At 36.2% G+C, this 15,698-nt stretch overlaps 1 protein-coding gene and 1 long non-coding RNA gene across 2 annotated transcripts in view; one reads left to right on the plus strand and one right to left on the minus strand.

Moving 5' to 3' along the window:
- The window catches only part of LOC108360750 (uncharacterized), a 16,932-nt gene extending 15,794 nt beyond the window's left edge, over nucleotides 1–1,138 (minus strand). The window contains exon 1 of the long non-coding RNA XR_001847176.1: nucleotides 1,128–1,138. This is a non-coding gene — a long non-coding RNA (uncharacterized LOC108360750). The remainder of the gene's footprint in view (nucleotides 1–1,127) is intronic.
- Nucleotides 1–15,698, plus strand: part of Phm (Peptidylglycine-alpha-hydroxylating monooxygenase) — a 195,448-nt gene that overhangs the window by 112,820 nt on the left and 66,930 nt on the right. The window contains exon 4 of the mRNA XM_017613169.1: nucleotides 5,454–5,520. Within this exon, the coding sequence (XP_017468658.1) occupies nucleotides 5,454–5,520 (67 nt within the window). The remainder of the gene's footprint in view (nucleotides 1–5,453; nucleotides 5,521–15,698) is intronic.

Consider the following 15,698-nt stretch of genomic DNA (forward strand, 5'->3'; position numbering starts at 1 on the left):
GAAGTAATGCATACATGCACAGATTCGGATGAAACCCGAAGTAATGCATTGTGAGATGTGCATATAAGCGCTGTGGTCAAGAGGGGATTGGCATAGCACAAGCGAGCTCCGAGTAAAATGGAAGAGCGAGCTTTGGATACGAGTAGAATTATAACGGGGAAATATTCCGAGCGAAATCATAGAAAGCTCAGTAGAGAACATTCTCGGACGTATGAAAATCGCAATTAAAAACAGGGGAATCTCCACAATCCTGTTGGTATCAACCTTCAAAAATCCCAAAAGAGAAAAGTTCGAAACTGAGTGAATAGCTGCCTTGCGTTTTTGCTGTTAATCGATTGTTTCTTGTTTATGCTTGGCTTTTCTGCATACTAGGATTTATTCCTTGGATAATAAGGACCAATCGCTACAAATTTCAAAGCAATTCGCTTTTTATTAAAAAAGTTGTGCTACTGTAAGTAATAAAATATCGTACATGCACTCGGTTTTCGTCGCCAGTGTATATGCGCGTAAATCTTTAACATACCAATGTATTTATGTTAAATAAGTTATCAAAAATTACCAAACTTATTAATTTCGCGTTTTCGCGTAGTTTTTGAATGGAATACTAATTTATTCCATTATTATCGAAGGTGAGGCTCGAAAAAAATATTGGTTTTCCAATCATTTTCGAATTGCTAACCAAGCCCGATGTTTCTTGGGTTGCTCTGTATGTACGTATCAGGCTTGTTGCGAATATTATTCCGAAATAAAAGTTCTTTCCGGATAATAAACAAACCGCCTTTCCAAATTAAACAAATTTGGTATCATANAATAATAAATGCATACACCTGACACAAGGTTTGTTCTATGGTACTTTATTAACATTTTTTGTTGAAATATTTTTAAATCTGTGGCTTTCCTCGTTTAGACATTTCAGTCACAAAGATTTTAAAGTCCTCTTTAATTTGGTACCAAACTTGTTTAATTTGGATAAGCGGTTTGTTTATTATCCGGAAAGGACTTTTATTTCGGAATAATATTCGCAACGACCCTGGTATGTATGTATGCATGGAAGTATATATGTTTGTTAGGGGCAACTCCTGCAATAAATTTTTAACCAACTTCCCGATGACCTAGAGACTTGAAACTTCACAATTGACTCAGAACCGGATGACAATGCAATACGAAAGATGAGTTAACCCGATAGGTGGCGCAGGAGTCGAGATATTGGGGAAAAAAACGTATTTATAGTCCCAGTTGGTTCGTATTAAGAACGTATATTAACCCTGCAGGAAATGAGACTAGTTTGTAGCTAACTATTAACTAACTAGCATTCGACTAGTGGTAACTATTTATTAACTATTTCCTTTGGGCGTAACTTTGAAGGCCGATGACCACAAAATAGTGAGAACTGGTTTCCTTTGCATTAGATGTCAGCTAACTTGTAGCTAGCTACTTTTGTACATAAAATATCAATAAGAAAACCAAAATATTTTACTTACGAGTTTTCAGTGCCACAAGTTTAAAGTTGACACCTTTTAAAGAGTCAGTTGGCGCACCCTTTTTAATAAGTTTAAAACAGGATAAAAGGTGCTTTTCGATTCCGGAGTGCTTTTCAACATATGCAGTAATATCATCAGAGCTGACAGATGGCTTAAAAGATGATAAATGAAGCCACTTTAATGGAACGGCCACATTAAGCTCGGCATTAGAACTAGATCGAACGACGCGCATTTATTTCACCACTCTTATTGCCGGCCTTGGCGGTAGTTTTACTGTTACGAGCGAGAGACATTGATAGTATCGAATCAGTAGCATTAGATATGGAGGTAGAAAGATTAGCAAGCGAAGAAATTTCGCCACTCCCTAATGTGCATGCACTGCACTTTATTTGTTTTGTTTACAGCATGCTGATTTCCACTCATCCGCGCGGCAAGGGGGGTGAAATAACACAAACGGCAATAACTCAAATTTGTGTTATTTCCCAAATTAATGTGAAATAACACAAATTTGCTTTATTTCGTTTCGCGCTGAGCAATAAGACCAACTTTTAAACTTAACAATTTGAGTAATAAAGCAAAATAGTGCACATATGTAGTTACAGTTACATTCGACAAAACGTAGTACACGAACAAGTTAAATGGACGGATTTGTAAGTATACAATTTTGAAAGTACCCAGCGTCGCGGTGGTCCGCGTTCGCGCGCCGACCCGCTGCACCCGCACCGCGCCGCGTTCGACGTAGCGCTGGCGCTCGTGTCCCCCGCCCCCCTCCCCTGCTTTCGCAGTTATGCGCTGCTGGCATTATGACCGGTTAGAAAAAAGAATAATAATAAAATGAAACTAGTTCACTTCTGTAACTGCTCTTTAATGTCCAAGTAATGGGAATTTTTGCGTATGGTGTTATTGTATGCACCCCACCCATGGTGAGGGTGGTTAGAGTGAGAAGAAATATTTTGACACTGCCTTATTTGAAAACATGCTTATAAAATGTGGCTATAAGACAGCCGAATGTCAGAAAATAAAGCGAGAAAGCTGTTTTATTACTTCACCTGTTTATTGCGCCATTCATCCCACCTGCTTGTACCGAGTATACGTTCAAATTTAGAAGTCTGAGAGTAGATAAAATTTTACATATTTTTACATAACTATTTCATACCGCATGTTCACTTCGTCTTCGTAAACGAAATCCACATTTCGGATATGGTGAAACAAGTAATGATAATGCGGAAATTTTAAGTGAAGATAAAACTAAAACAATATTCTCTGTGTATATGCTGCGCACAGGAACGGCAACTTTTGTTTGTTCCATGCCATGGCGGAATTATACCAGGTGAAGTAATTAGAGCGAGAAGAAAGATTTTGACACTGATTTTGACTATAAGGCAGCCGAATTACAGAAAATAAAGCGCGAAAGCTGTTATATAACTTCACCTGTTTATAGCGCCATGGTTCCATGCAAACATTTTAAGATTTTCCAGCAATGTTTTCAACACATTTAAAAAAGCATGCATATTAAATTCATGCAAAAGCGCTATGTCCAATTTGCTGAGCAGTTATTAAAGACGGCTCTTTTCCTATACTTTGTTAGACCTTTCATAAGTAAAAATATTTTGTGAATATTACTTTCTTCATATGAATTATATCACATTTTTTGTTTAATTGTATTTTTGGAATAAACAAAGTTCTTTTTCCTTCTGGTCAGTAAACTGTTTTTGCTACAAATAGTATAGATAAGCAATGGGAAATAAGGCAAAAACTCAGATTTTGGTATTATTTCCCATTTAAAAGTGAAATAAAGCCAATTTTGCGTTGTTGCCGTTTGTGTTATTTCACCCCCCGCGCGGCAACAGTAGCATATGACATACACATTTCGGCAGTAGCGATAGTTGGCTTCGACGCCGACGCTGTAGCACTAGCATCAGTGGGAAAAAAACGAACTCCCAGAGACGAAGAAGATGGAAATAAGAGTGGACGATAAGTAGCATCAGCCGTAGAAGCACTCCTTATATCAGCATTTATAACGTCAGATGAAATAGTTTGCTCATTAGCTTTAACGTTGTTGTTCACACAACTACAGCAACGCATAGTACGACGAAGTTCTTTGATTTCAGCAGTGAGTGAAGCCAGAGTTTTATATTACATTTACATTGGACCAAAATGCGTGATTTGAAATCAGTCATTTGAAGGTGTTTACACTGCTTGATCCGCATTTGCTTTGACTTCTCATCAAATGTAAAGGGAAGACAAAAACANCGTTTGGAGCTAAAACGGTCGAAAAGAAGAGCTAAAAATAGCTAAATAATACTAATAGTAGCTAAAATGAAGAGGTACATATTCTTTTTATGGTTGAGCATTTATTGACGTAAGATTGATTTTACACTTTCGGCGACTTTAATAAAAACAACGAATTTTATAAGTTGTAAGTGCTCAAAAAATCGTTTAAAACCAACATAAGGTGCAAGGCTGGTTGCTATGGCTTTTATAACAGTGAACTAAAAATGCTTTACAAAGTGTTATAGCCTGTAATTTCAGATAATTGAATTTAATAATTTTTTCGCAAAATTTTTCTGGAAAGTTTTACTTCCAGTTCTCCTTAAAGGTAAAATTAGTAAGGTAAAACATAATCCGCGCTATCAGAAAAAGGATTTTATTTTAATTAATTTTTGAATTCTTTAACCTAGATCCAAGAGTTTATGGTGGATACACTGGCATCTCGAAATTTTCCGTTTGATCAACGCTTAAGTTTTGGCTTATATATACCAAATACAACAACAACTTTCTGGAGATAAAAAGTGCTAGATAAATGTGAAAAGAGCTAAAAAAGAGCTAGGAGCTAAAACCCAATTTTCGGAGTTAAATTGAAAAATAAAAAGCTAAGTCTAGCTCCAAAAGCTCCAAAATGGCAACACTGGCTCTTTATGCAAAGCTACCAACTCTGGATGGGATTACCAGACACATTATAAGCGTTAAGAGAAAGTTGTGAGAGAATAGGCGAGTTCGATGACAATACAATCTTGGATGCGGCCGAATCTTCCGCAATAACGGTAGGGAGAGGGGAGGGGAAGAATTTTGTGCGCGCAGCGGCGTACTCGTTGCAAAAATATTTATTTCCAGAGCACTCTAAGAAATCCAAGTCTGCAGGCAAAACACCAATACCTTTCATACGAAAAAACTCTGCAATTTTCACATTAAATTTTTGCTTTAGTTTTCATACGGTCAACTTTTTGACCACTAATACACGGCATGTTGGATAAGTAATAATTACAACCTTATTAGTTCCAAACACATAAGAGTCACTACCTCAGGCACAATTTTATTATTTTTTAATTTTTTATTTATTTATTTGTTTACATATTCTGCTGTAGGCGGTCCCATATTCGAACACCGTCAGGCATAACTTTTTGTGAGGATATTTAAAAAGAAACTTTTAAAGAAAACAAACTCCCGGTAACGTCTGCATGACTCTTGCACGACTTTGCAACTAACTTAAAGTTAGTTTTGTCATAGCTAATTAAAAGTTAGTTATTTATCGAACTCCCGCAAAAAAGCTAATTAAGTGCATTTTTTGCTTCATGAAAGGAATAACTCTACTAAAAATTTTGCCGATAGGTGGCGCACAAGTCCATATATTTGGTAAACCAATATTTATGGTCTGATTTCGTTCATATTTAGAAAGCTTGCTTTAAAATATTTGTTTTTACTAGTAGCTTATTTCTATTATAAGATAAAAATCGACTTTCATAAACATTCAATTTTTCGGTCGAGGGTGACCTTCCATGGAAGTGCAGTGGTGTACCACTTTGTTAGCTCCTCTCCAAAAATTTCTGGTAGTAGTTTCAATTTAACAGGCGCGATGAAACAATTGCTTCCTCAGTTACAAAAATTTTAAATTAAATAGTTTAAAACATGCAATGCTTATAAAAAATCGATGTAAGTCATCCTTTTCCTACTTTATGTTCATCTTACTTGCAGGAATTGTGGTGAAATGTCGAAAGGATCCTCTGCTGAATCCCACAGTCCATGTAGCGGTTCTTCACAGGTAAGCTAGAAATTCCAAAATACGTAGGGAAGCGCAGCAGATGAGCGCAACCGTTGCTAAAAAAATCAATGATCGTAATGTATCTTCTGAACGGCTTGATACATGAGCTGTCAAATTCACAACACACAACATGTTGTCTGAAAGGATCAGAAAAATATTACGATCATCTAACACGCAACTGTTCTGTTGATCAGATCAAAACAATGTTTTTTGAGCAAACTTTTTATTATTGAATCATGTCAGCAAAGTAGTACATATTCTGTTTACGTTGTGAAAAAGCTTGCAACATGTTGGCAACATAAAGCTAGCAACACAATTTTCATTGCAATTTAAAATACACATGCACATTTTAAATTGTGTGAAAACTGACAGTTTATAGAATTCAGTAGTAGCGAGAACAAAGGGGGGGAAAGGGGTTAAACCTAACCCAAACCAATCGTAAAACTTTATTTGACGTACAAGAAAATCGCGGATGATTACTTATTATCATATGACTGGTTCAAACACTCCAAGAGAATGGCTCATTTTTAATAGCTTGATAAATGTTTTGGTAAGTGAACTAATGTTTGTACATATCGATATATGCAACAAATATGATTGCAAATGAATAAAGAAGATTTGAAAATGTTCAAAAACTAACAATCAGCGACTTCTGTGGTGTAGTGGTTAACAGTAAGCGCTATCATTCCGCAGGGCCTGGGTTCAGCCCAGTTTCCGACCAACATCAAGAAAAAAAGTAAAAATAAACAAAAAAGTGTTTTCTAAAAGCGGGCGCCCCTCGACAGGCAATAGCAAAACCTCCGAGTGTATTTCTGCCATGAAAAACAGCTTCTAGAAATGCAATGGCCGTTCAGAGTCGGCTTAAGACTGTAGTTCCCTCCCCTTTGTGTGACAATATCAACACGCACGCCACGAATCGGAGGAGAAGCTCGGCCAAACACTAACATATTGTGCATCAAAAATTATGTTTGGCGCGTGTGCCTAGCTTATGTTCAATTTCTAGCTTCTGGTTTAGTACTAAATACCCTTTTTTTTTTTAAAAAGCTAAGGAAATTTTTGAACTAAGGAAACTGAACGGAAAAAGTATATCTACTTCTGAGTACTANTTCTGAAAAGCTAAGGAAATTTTTGAACTAAGGATACTGAACGGAAAAAGTATATCTACTTCTGAGTACTAGCTAGCTACTAGCANCTAAAAAGCTAAGGAAATTTTTGAACTAAGGAAACTGAACGGAAAAAGTATATCTACTTCTGAGTACTAGCTAGCTACTAGCAGAGTACGCAGTTTTTTAGCCCATTTAATTTTAGTATAATAACGTGCAAGTTTGCGGTAGCTAGGACTTACCATTGATTTTTAGAAATTTTTTTGTTGAAGGCGTCGCTCATTTTCTNAGCTTATGTTCAATTTCTAGCTTCTGGTTTAGTACTAAATACCCTTTTTTTTTTTCTGAAAAGCTAAGGAAATTTTTGAACTAAGGATACTGAACGGAAAAAGTATATCTACTTCTGAGTACTAGCTAGCTACTAGCAGAGTACGCAGTTTTTTAGCCCATTTAATTTTAGTATAATAACGTGCAAGTTTGCGGTAGCTAGGACTTACCATTGATTTTTAGAAATTTTTTTGTTGAAGGCGTCGCTCATTTTCTCCATATAAAATAGTGTTCGATAATTTTTTTATATGGAAAAAATGTGGGACACCTTCAACAAAAAATTTGCCAAAAATCAACGGTAAGTTCTAGCATCCTCATACTTGCATTTTATTAAACTAAAATTTAATGGGCTAAAATCTGCACACTCAATTATTTTCTAGAGAGCGTAAATAAAAAGTGCAATATTTGAATGAAATTTTGCTGAATTTTCTTTAATTTTGCACAAGGTTTGGAACTCTGACTTTTGGGGTTTTGTTGTAGAACTAACCATATTTTTATAAAAAATTTGCGAAAAATAAAATCTTTAAAAAATAGCCCTGTTCAAAGCAGCATCGCAAAAAATATAGAAAAAAGGTTTTTTCTTAACAGCGGTCGTCCCTTCCAGGCAATGGAAAACCTCCGAGTGTATTTCTGCCATTTCTCATAAAAATTCAATCGCCGTTCGGAGTCGGCGTAAAACTGACCGTTTTGTGTGACAACATCAAGGCGCACGCCACAAGGAGGAGAAACTCGGCTAAACACTAACATATGTGTAAGCGCCAATCTATTATTATTATTATTAAAAAATAGTTGTCCGTATTTTCCCCGCTGTACCTAAACTTTATTGACTGACTGTAGTTAAATAAAATTCTATCAAAATTTCATGTCATCTGAAGTATGTTGAGTAATCGGTTTTTATTGACATCNTAGTTGTCCGTATTTTCCTCGCTGTACCTAAACTTTATTGACTGACTGTAGTTAAATAAAATTCTATCAAAATTTCATGTCATCTGAAGTATGTTGAGTAATCGGTTTTTATTGACATCTTTAATAGCTAAAACGCATGGTCAAGGCCGCTGTTTCATCAGCCAGCCCTACGGATCTCGATTTATATATTAACAAGTTAAGCTCTCAAAAAATTTCAATCGATCTGAAGTCTGATGGGTCTTTTAGTCATGAGCTCTTGGTCTATTATGTTTTAACAAGAAAATAACAAAAAAATGCACTACAAAATACGGCGGGGTGAAATAACACAAACGGCAGTAACGCAAATTTGTGTTATTTCCCAATTGAATGTGAAATAACACAAATTTGCTTTATTTCATTTCTCGTTGAGCAATAAGACCAACTTTTAAACTTAACAATTTGAGTAATAAAGTAAAATAGTGCACATATGTAGGTAGTCACCCAGTTACATTTGACAAAAAGTAGTACATGAACATGTTAAATGGACGGATTTGTAAGTATACAATTTTGAAAGTGCCCAGCTTCGTGGCGGTCCGCGTTCGCGCTAAAAAATTATGTATTTATCATGTCTCCGCTTCGCTTCAAATTTTTTTTGTTGGTTCTATACATTAAATAAGCTAGCACGCGTTCGAGGAATTTTCTTCTTCTTTTTTTTCTTCGGAGATATGATCTGTCAAAGTTTGCATTTTTTCGTCATTCTGACTAATCATATACTTCTTCAAATCGTTATATCTCGGGTTCTGCTGATCGTAGAGACTTTATCTTCTTCTAGGGGTTTGTCGCCTTAAAGAAAAATCTTGCCATGCAAATATTATATCTGGATAGGTATTTTATCGGAATCCGCAATAAAATTTTACGTTTTGCAAAAACCCGATATTAAACTCCTTACCAATTATATCTTAACATAAGTTTTCGAAAAGAACAATTACAAATAATTGTTGATTCTCACAAAATAAACCATCTCGTCATAAAGAAAAATATTTTAAAAATAGTTCTTGAAAAACCCCCCTTTTTTAACCACGTTTTTTATAGAGAAGTAACAAAGATTACGATGGTATTATACATCCCTAATTTACTGGTCTTCACTATGCAAATCAACTTCAAAAAGTTCAACTATTAATAGCTAAGTTAGCTTTAGGAATATCTTGACCATGTTATATATAGAAATATTAAGCCAGTTTCTTTAGCTTTAAAAAGACATTAAGATGAAGTCTCTACGATGGGCAGAACCCAAGATACAACGATTTGAAGGAGTACATGATCATATTTCTAAAGAAAAAAGCGAAAAAAAATTCCTCAAACAAGTGTTAGCTTATTTCATGTTCAGAACCCATAAAAAAATTTGAAGCCAATCGAAAGTGTGACACCAAATTTGGTGTCCGATATGAAAAAGAATCGCCGCCTGGGTAAAAGATTGTCGTATGTTAATTTCGGCAGGTTGTGGGAAATCGCGATTGAAGTTTGGAATGCAATTTCTCAAAAAACGCGAAGATAGATTTTCTACAAAGCCTCTGAAAATGTTACTAGTTCACAAAATTCTTAAATTATTTAATTTTTAATGTTTATTGTTAATTAGTTTTGAGTTTATGAAGGATTTTCTTTGTCAAATTTTGTCGTAAGCGTTATTTGTCCACAATTTGGCAGCCACTTTGTATGAAATACGACAAAATGTGATCAAAATTTCTACCAAATTAACACACTTTTAATTCAATATCTCGGAAACTAAAGGAGATATCCAAAAAATGGAGAACACCATTTTTAAGATATTGATTAATTTAATATGACTGCATCACCAACTAAATGTTTACTAAGTTATCGAAAAAGTTGCAGTCAATATCTCGGAAACTAAAGGAGATATCTAAAAGCTGATAAGACCACTGGAAAGACATTATTTCAAAATATATAACTGCATCTAGAACTAAAAATCGTCAAAATGGCGCTTACGACAATCTTTTACCCAGGCGACGGAATGTCTCCTGTATATACTTATGTAATTATTTTTGGTTATTCGTTATATTTTTATATGTTTTGTTTTCTTCTCGCGTGTTATTTTATTATATTTAATAAGTTTTTAAATTAAAGAGAGAAAGTACAACTCTGTGTGTTCTATTACACAATGCTACAAAAAATAATGAAGTGAAAATACCTGGTAAGTCATGTTATTTTTCAGGGAGGTTTTGTCCAGTGAACTAGGAATCGAAATAAATTTTTCCCACACAATCTTGACTTACCCTTTAGAAAACCGGTTTTCTTATAAAGCTTGTAACTGAGTTGACTATCAACCGAGTTTAGACCTTTCGAATGACATACATATGTATGTATATAAACCAGGGCTGCTCATTAACGTTAATTTTATTAATAAATGAAAATACAAAATCGCTTTTGCTTTTTACATCGAAAAATATGTTAACAAAAATCTTGTTTCGTTTATTATCAAAAAAAAAAATCTAAAAAAGGAAAATTTAATAAACGGGCAAATTTGATTATTTGAAAAAATTGCGGGAACAATGGGACGCAGAAAAATAGTAGTAGAGTCAATTGTAGTTATAAGATGTGCCGCGCACACCATCCAGCTAAAGGTGTTCTTACACGATGTGTATTTGCATGTGTAAATGCCACTTTACATACGGAAATGCCAACATATCGTGTAAAGGCAAATCAGTTTTGTTTCTGTATAAAGCAAATGTACGTACATACGAAATAGAAATGTTTCTATTTTCATTTGACACACAGATAGCATCATCTGAGTTAATTGATTTCGTTTTCAGAGAACGTATTTTTTAATAGTTAAATAAAGACTGAATTTGACAGACAGACACAATTACATATGTAAGGAAAAAGTCACATTTACAGATGCAAATACATATCGTGTAAGAACACCTTAATCGTAAACGGTGTCTTTGAAAATGAAGAAACTAAAAACTATTTTACAGAATACCGCAATGTAGGGAGAAAGCTGCGGTCGACAGCAATGCATAGACTGTTATCCTCACAAAATTTATTGCTTCCCATATCTGATTGTCCAACTCATTTCAGGAAATATAAAAGAAGCGATTATTGGCTGGTCATTTGTTGATGAATTTTTAAACAGCTTTAGCATAATCAAAAATACAACCTTAAAATTACCAGAAAAAAATTAGCTATTTGGAGAGAAGATTTAGGTTTACGCTTCTAAGCACTGGAAGGTTATTCCTCCCGGAGCGATTTGCCTGATGACAGTGAACAAACATCATCCGTGTAAGCTTGGATGTGAACGAAGTCTTGTATTTCCGTTAGTAGAGTCCACTACCAAACACCACAAGAGAGGTGAGAGCACCCGCCCTGAGGCCATCCTATCCCAACCTCTGCCATGGTACAAAGGCAAGCTTCATCCCCACGGTCAGCAATTTTCTAGATAACATAAAGTAAATAGACATTATGTTGGTTTCGTCCACTCCCATCTCTTCCTGCCCCAGAGCACATGGAGTCAAAATCATTGCTTTCAAAAGCCTCCTCAATATCAGCAAAGACTCCCATTGTGTACTCACCTGCTTCCACCACAAGGTCATGTATAGAAGAGCTGATTCCCAGGACTTTCCGCTTTGGTATCCATGTTGATGAACACTAAAGGGACTATTCACCAAAACCCTTGATCTAATGTACTTCTCGACCGTGCGCTCCACACCTTTCAGCATGAAGAATATCAGGCTGTCTGGCCTGAAGGTTTTTGCCAGTGCATAGTCATTCTTTCCTGGTTGGGAATGAAGACTACCTTGACTTTCCTCCAATGGAGTGGGAACGTTGCCAAATTTCAGACAGGCCCTAAAGGCTCTTATTAGAGCCCCTATAAGCCTGTCTGTAGAGTTTATAGTTTTGTTGCACTTTGTTAATTTTTAACTTTGTAATTATGCAATTTTAGAATTAAGTGATTTTTGCTGTTTGTAAATCAAAAAGAAAATTTTCTTGCTCCAAATATTTTTCTTGAGCTGTAAACAACATAATTTCATTTGGAATTTTAGATTAAACCTTTTTTTAAATAAATTTATGTATATTGTTAACTACAATTGGCGATCCTGCCAGGAGATACTACATACTGCAAGCAAGCAATCAGGAACAAAAATATTTTAGCAGTTTATTAAAAAAATCGCAATCGCTAAGAAGTCGGTTTTCTTCCCCACCATGTCACCAAAAAGCCAGGAGTTACCTGTGTGCTAAAAGGATTATCGTATCAGCTTGTGAAATTTCATCCTATTGTGTTACTGGTGCAAGGAGTTCAACCGTTGAACCTTCAACAAAACTATCACTCTCAACAGCTTCAATTATCAACCACAACATGTGCAATAACTGATTTTCTCACTGTCCTCATCACAGCCAACGCAATCGAGTTCACCGGCGAAGAACCTACGATATCTACTGCTGCTGCTATATTACCTAGTGCCGATGGCTTCTTTGGCTTTTGCGACAAGACACAGTCCAACTTCTTTCCGACCACGCCGACTCGCCAACAGCTAGGAGAATTTCCACACTTACAATCACAGCTTGGTATTGCACCACCCCACATCATTATTATCACTATCAGCCGACGACGGCAAAGCATTTGAGTAGCGAAAGTGACGGCAGCAACTGGGACAGTAACCAAAGGAACTTACAAAGCAGCCGCAGCAATAAGCAACGTCCGGTCGCTGTTAATAGCAGCNAGCGAAAGTGACGGCAGCAACTGGGACAGTAACCAAAGGAACTTACAAAGCAGCCGCAGCAATAAGCAACGTCCGGTCGCTGTTATCTTTTTGTCTAATATTTTTGAAAATTATTTTCCCCTTTAAATTAAATACATATGATATATTTTCATTATACTGTATATTTAAATTTGTTTCGGATAAGTTGTAAACATTCCTTATAGATATTATTTGTGTGAAGTTATCATGTTTCGTTCACCCCCACATGATACACAAACTAACTGGACCAATAATTTAAATGACTCGCTTATAGATTTGCAAAACAACTCTTTGCAAGAGGAGTTGGCAAATCCTTATGCTAGTCAAAATAATAATGAGGTGTATGCAACCTCAGTAAAGCTTCCACAATTTTGGACAAGTTGTCCAGAAGCTTGGTTTGTACCAGGGGTGTTGCGAATATTCGCATTCGCATTCGAAACCGCGGAGCTTCCGCATTAATTTTAAGATTCGCATTCGCAATAATCAATGCGGAGCTTTTGCGAATGCGAATATTGTGGAATAACACTGATAAAACGTATATCTGGCAAACAAAATGACAAATTGTAGTCAATTATTTTGGGAGATGCTACTTTAAAACTGTCCCCGTACGTCCCAATTCTTTTGTAATTTAAAGTCAAAGAGTAAGATCCTTCAATAGGTATTTCCAGCGGAAATGTTTAACATCTAGCTATAAAGAGAATCGACTATTCGTGCGGTAAAAGTTAACCTTTAATTAGGTAAGAATTATGTAACTAATAAACATTATTTGTCAAAGGTCTGTTGAAAAAACTGCAATGCAGTTTTCGCTTCTACTTTTTCTTAGAAAAGTGTAATAATTATTTTTCATAAAATGGCTTCTTATGGTTAAGTTCCGTGTTTTCTTTTATTACTTACCAGAAGAACACAGCAAATAATTTTGACCGCTTTTACTATGCAAATCTCCTCTGTGCGCTCGAAAATANTTTTCTTTTATTACCTACCAGAAGAACACAGCAAATAATTTTGACCGCTTTTACTATGCAAATCTCCTCTGTGCGCTCGAAAATAACAACATTAATTTTAATTTTGTGATGATTGTCAAAATTTGCACGCAGCGAAATAAAAATAAAATTGAATGTGAAAAANCTTTCTTTTATTACTTACCAGAAGAACACACCAAATAATTTTGACCGCTTTTACTATGCAAATACTCCTCTGTGCGCTCGAAAATAACAACATTAATTTTAATTTTGTGATGGTTGTCAAAATTTGCACGCAGCGAAATAAAAATAAAATTGAATGTGAAAAAGTTGCCAGCCAAGTTCAGAAATCAAATAAGAATTAATTCAAGGCGAGTTTAATATCTATTGAGAGTGGGGCTTGGCATGCAATATATCGTCAGTATAGTATGGGCGTACCCCACTTCGTCGCTGAAATAAAAAAAGCCGTAACTAACTAAAAATCCAAAATTCACTTGTTGATTGATTATGATGCATTTCATCGAAACATAAGTTCCCACATCGTTTTATGCTATGCTTATGCTTTTTTGCATTTCAGCGACAATGTGAATTACGCCCTTTCCATACTATATTAACGATATTTTGAAAATTTTCGTCATAATATCAAAGCACATTGCCTGCAGCTAGGAAAAGTCGGGCTCAACGAATAAAAAAACTAATTACAAGCTAATGATTACAGGTGAATGAAGTCACCCGGGAACTAAGATCTGAGACCTTTATGGTCCGTGATTNCCCACATCGTTTTATGCTATGGTTTTTTGCATTTCAGCGACAATGTGAATTACGCCCTTTCCATACTATATTAACGATATTTTGAAAATTTTCGTCATAATATCAAAGCACATTGAATGCATGAAATGGAACAACAAAACGGATTTGATGGATTATGGTACCAACAGCGGTTAGTAATTAATTGTGGCTGCCTGCAGCTAGGAAAAGTCGGGCTCAACAAATAAAAAAAATAATTACAAGCTAATGATTACAGGTGAATGAAGTCACCCGGGAACTAAGATCTGAGACCTTTATGGTCCGTGATTCCAATAATTGAAATTATTATAAAAAACGGAGTGCCTTTTAACCAAACAACAAGACTTTAAACTAATTCGGCTGGCAGCCACGACTTTCAAAACAGAATTTTCTTCGAAATTTTCATACCTAGAAAATAACAATTTATTTGCCATATCCACCTACTTAGAACCTCGCTATAGGCACGCATTTTTCTAAGCAGGCACAGAAGAAAGGATTAAAAATTAATTACAAAAACTGAAATCGAAAAACTCTAATGACGTTACATGTTCTCCAAATTGTGAAACAACCAAAAGAATGAGAATGAATAATTCTTTGGAAAACAATGGTGTTGTGAGGACTAATGTCCACGGAATTTAGCCCACACGAACGCCGCCCCCTACACCAGCAACAATGACTACAACAGCAACAACAACGACTACATCAGCGTCATCAACACGGCCAGCCAACAAAAGAGACCGTATCAACATTCCCTGGTGACACCGTCACCANGAAATCGAAAAACTCTGATGACGTTACATGTTCTCCAAATTGTGAAACAACCAAAAGAATGAGAATGAAAAATTCTTTGGAAAACAATGGTGTTGTGAGGACTAATGTCCACGGAATTTAGCCCACACGAACGCCGCCCCCTACACCAGCAACAATGACTACAACAGCAACAACAACGACTACATCAGCGTCATCAACACGGCCAGCCAACAAAAGAGACCGTATCAACATTCCCTGGTGACACCGTCACCATAGCAACGCAACATGTAGCCATACGACTCAGCAACACGAAGAGCACCAGCTATAACAGATGTGACTTGGCAACATACCAGTCAGTCAGCACGGAGCTGTGGTCGTGAACGAACAGCTATTAGTGAGGAGCTCTTGCTTTGTACACTGTTCGCAATACAAGGCTTGGCTGTTCAAAGGTAGAGTGCCGCCGCCCCACAGTCAACCGTGAGCCGGCGTGACGGCGACGCCCGTTCGCCCAATAGTAGAACCCCGGTGGAGTAGCGCCGGCATCGCCCCACCACCGCGCGTCAACGCGGAACTGCAGCTGTGAACGCACAGCTACTAGTGAAGGGCCCTTGACT

Source organism: Rhagoletis zephyria, unplaced genomic scaffold, assembly GCF_001687245.7.
Source record: "Rhagoletis zephyria isolate East Lansing unplaced genomic scaffold, Rhagoletis_zephyria_1.1 Rzeph_scaffold_00621, whole genome shotgun sequence".
Taxonomy (NCBI): domain Eukaryota; kingdom Metazoa; phylum Arthropoda; class Insecta; order Diptera; family Tephritidae; genus Rhagoletis; species Rhagoletis zephyria.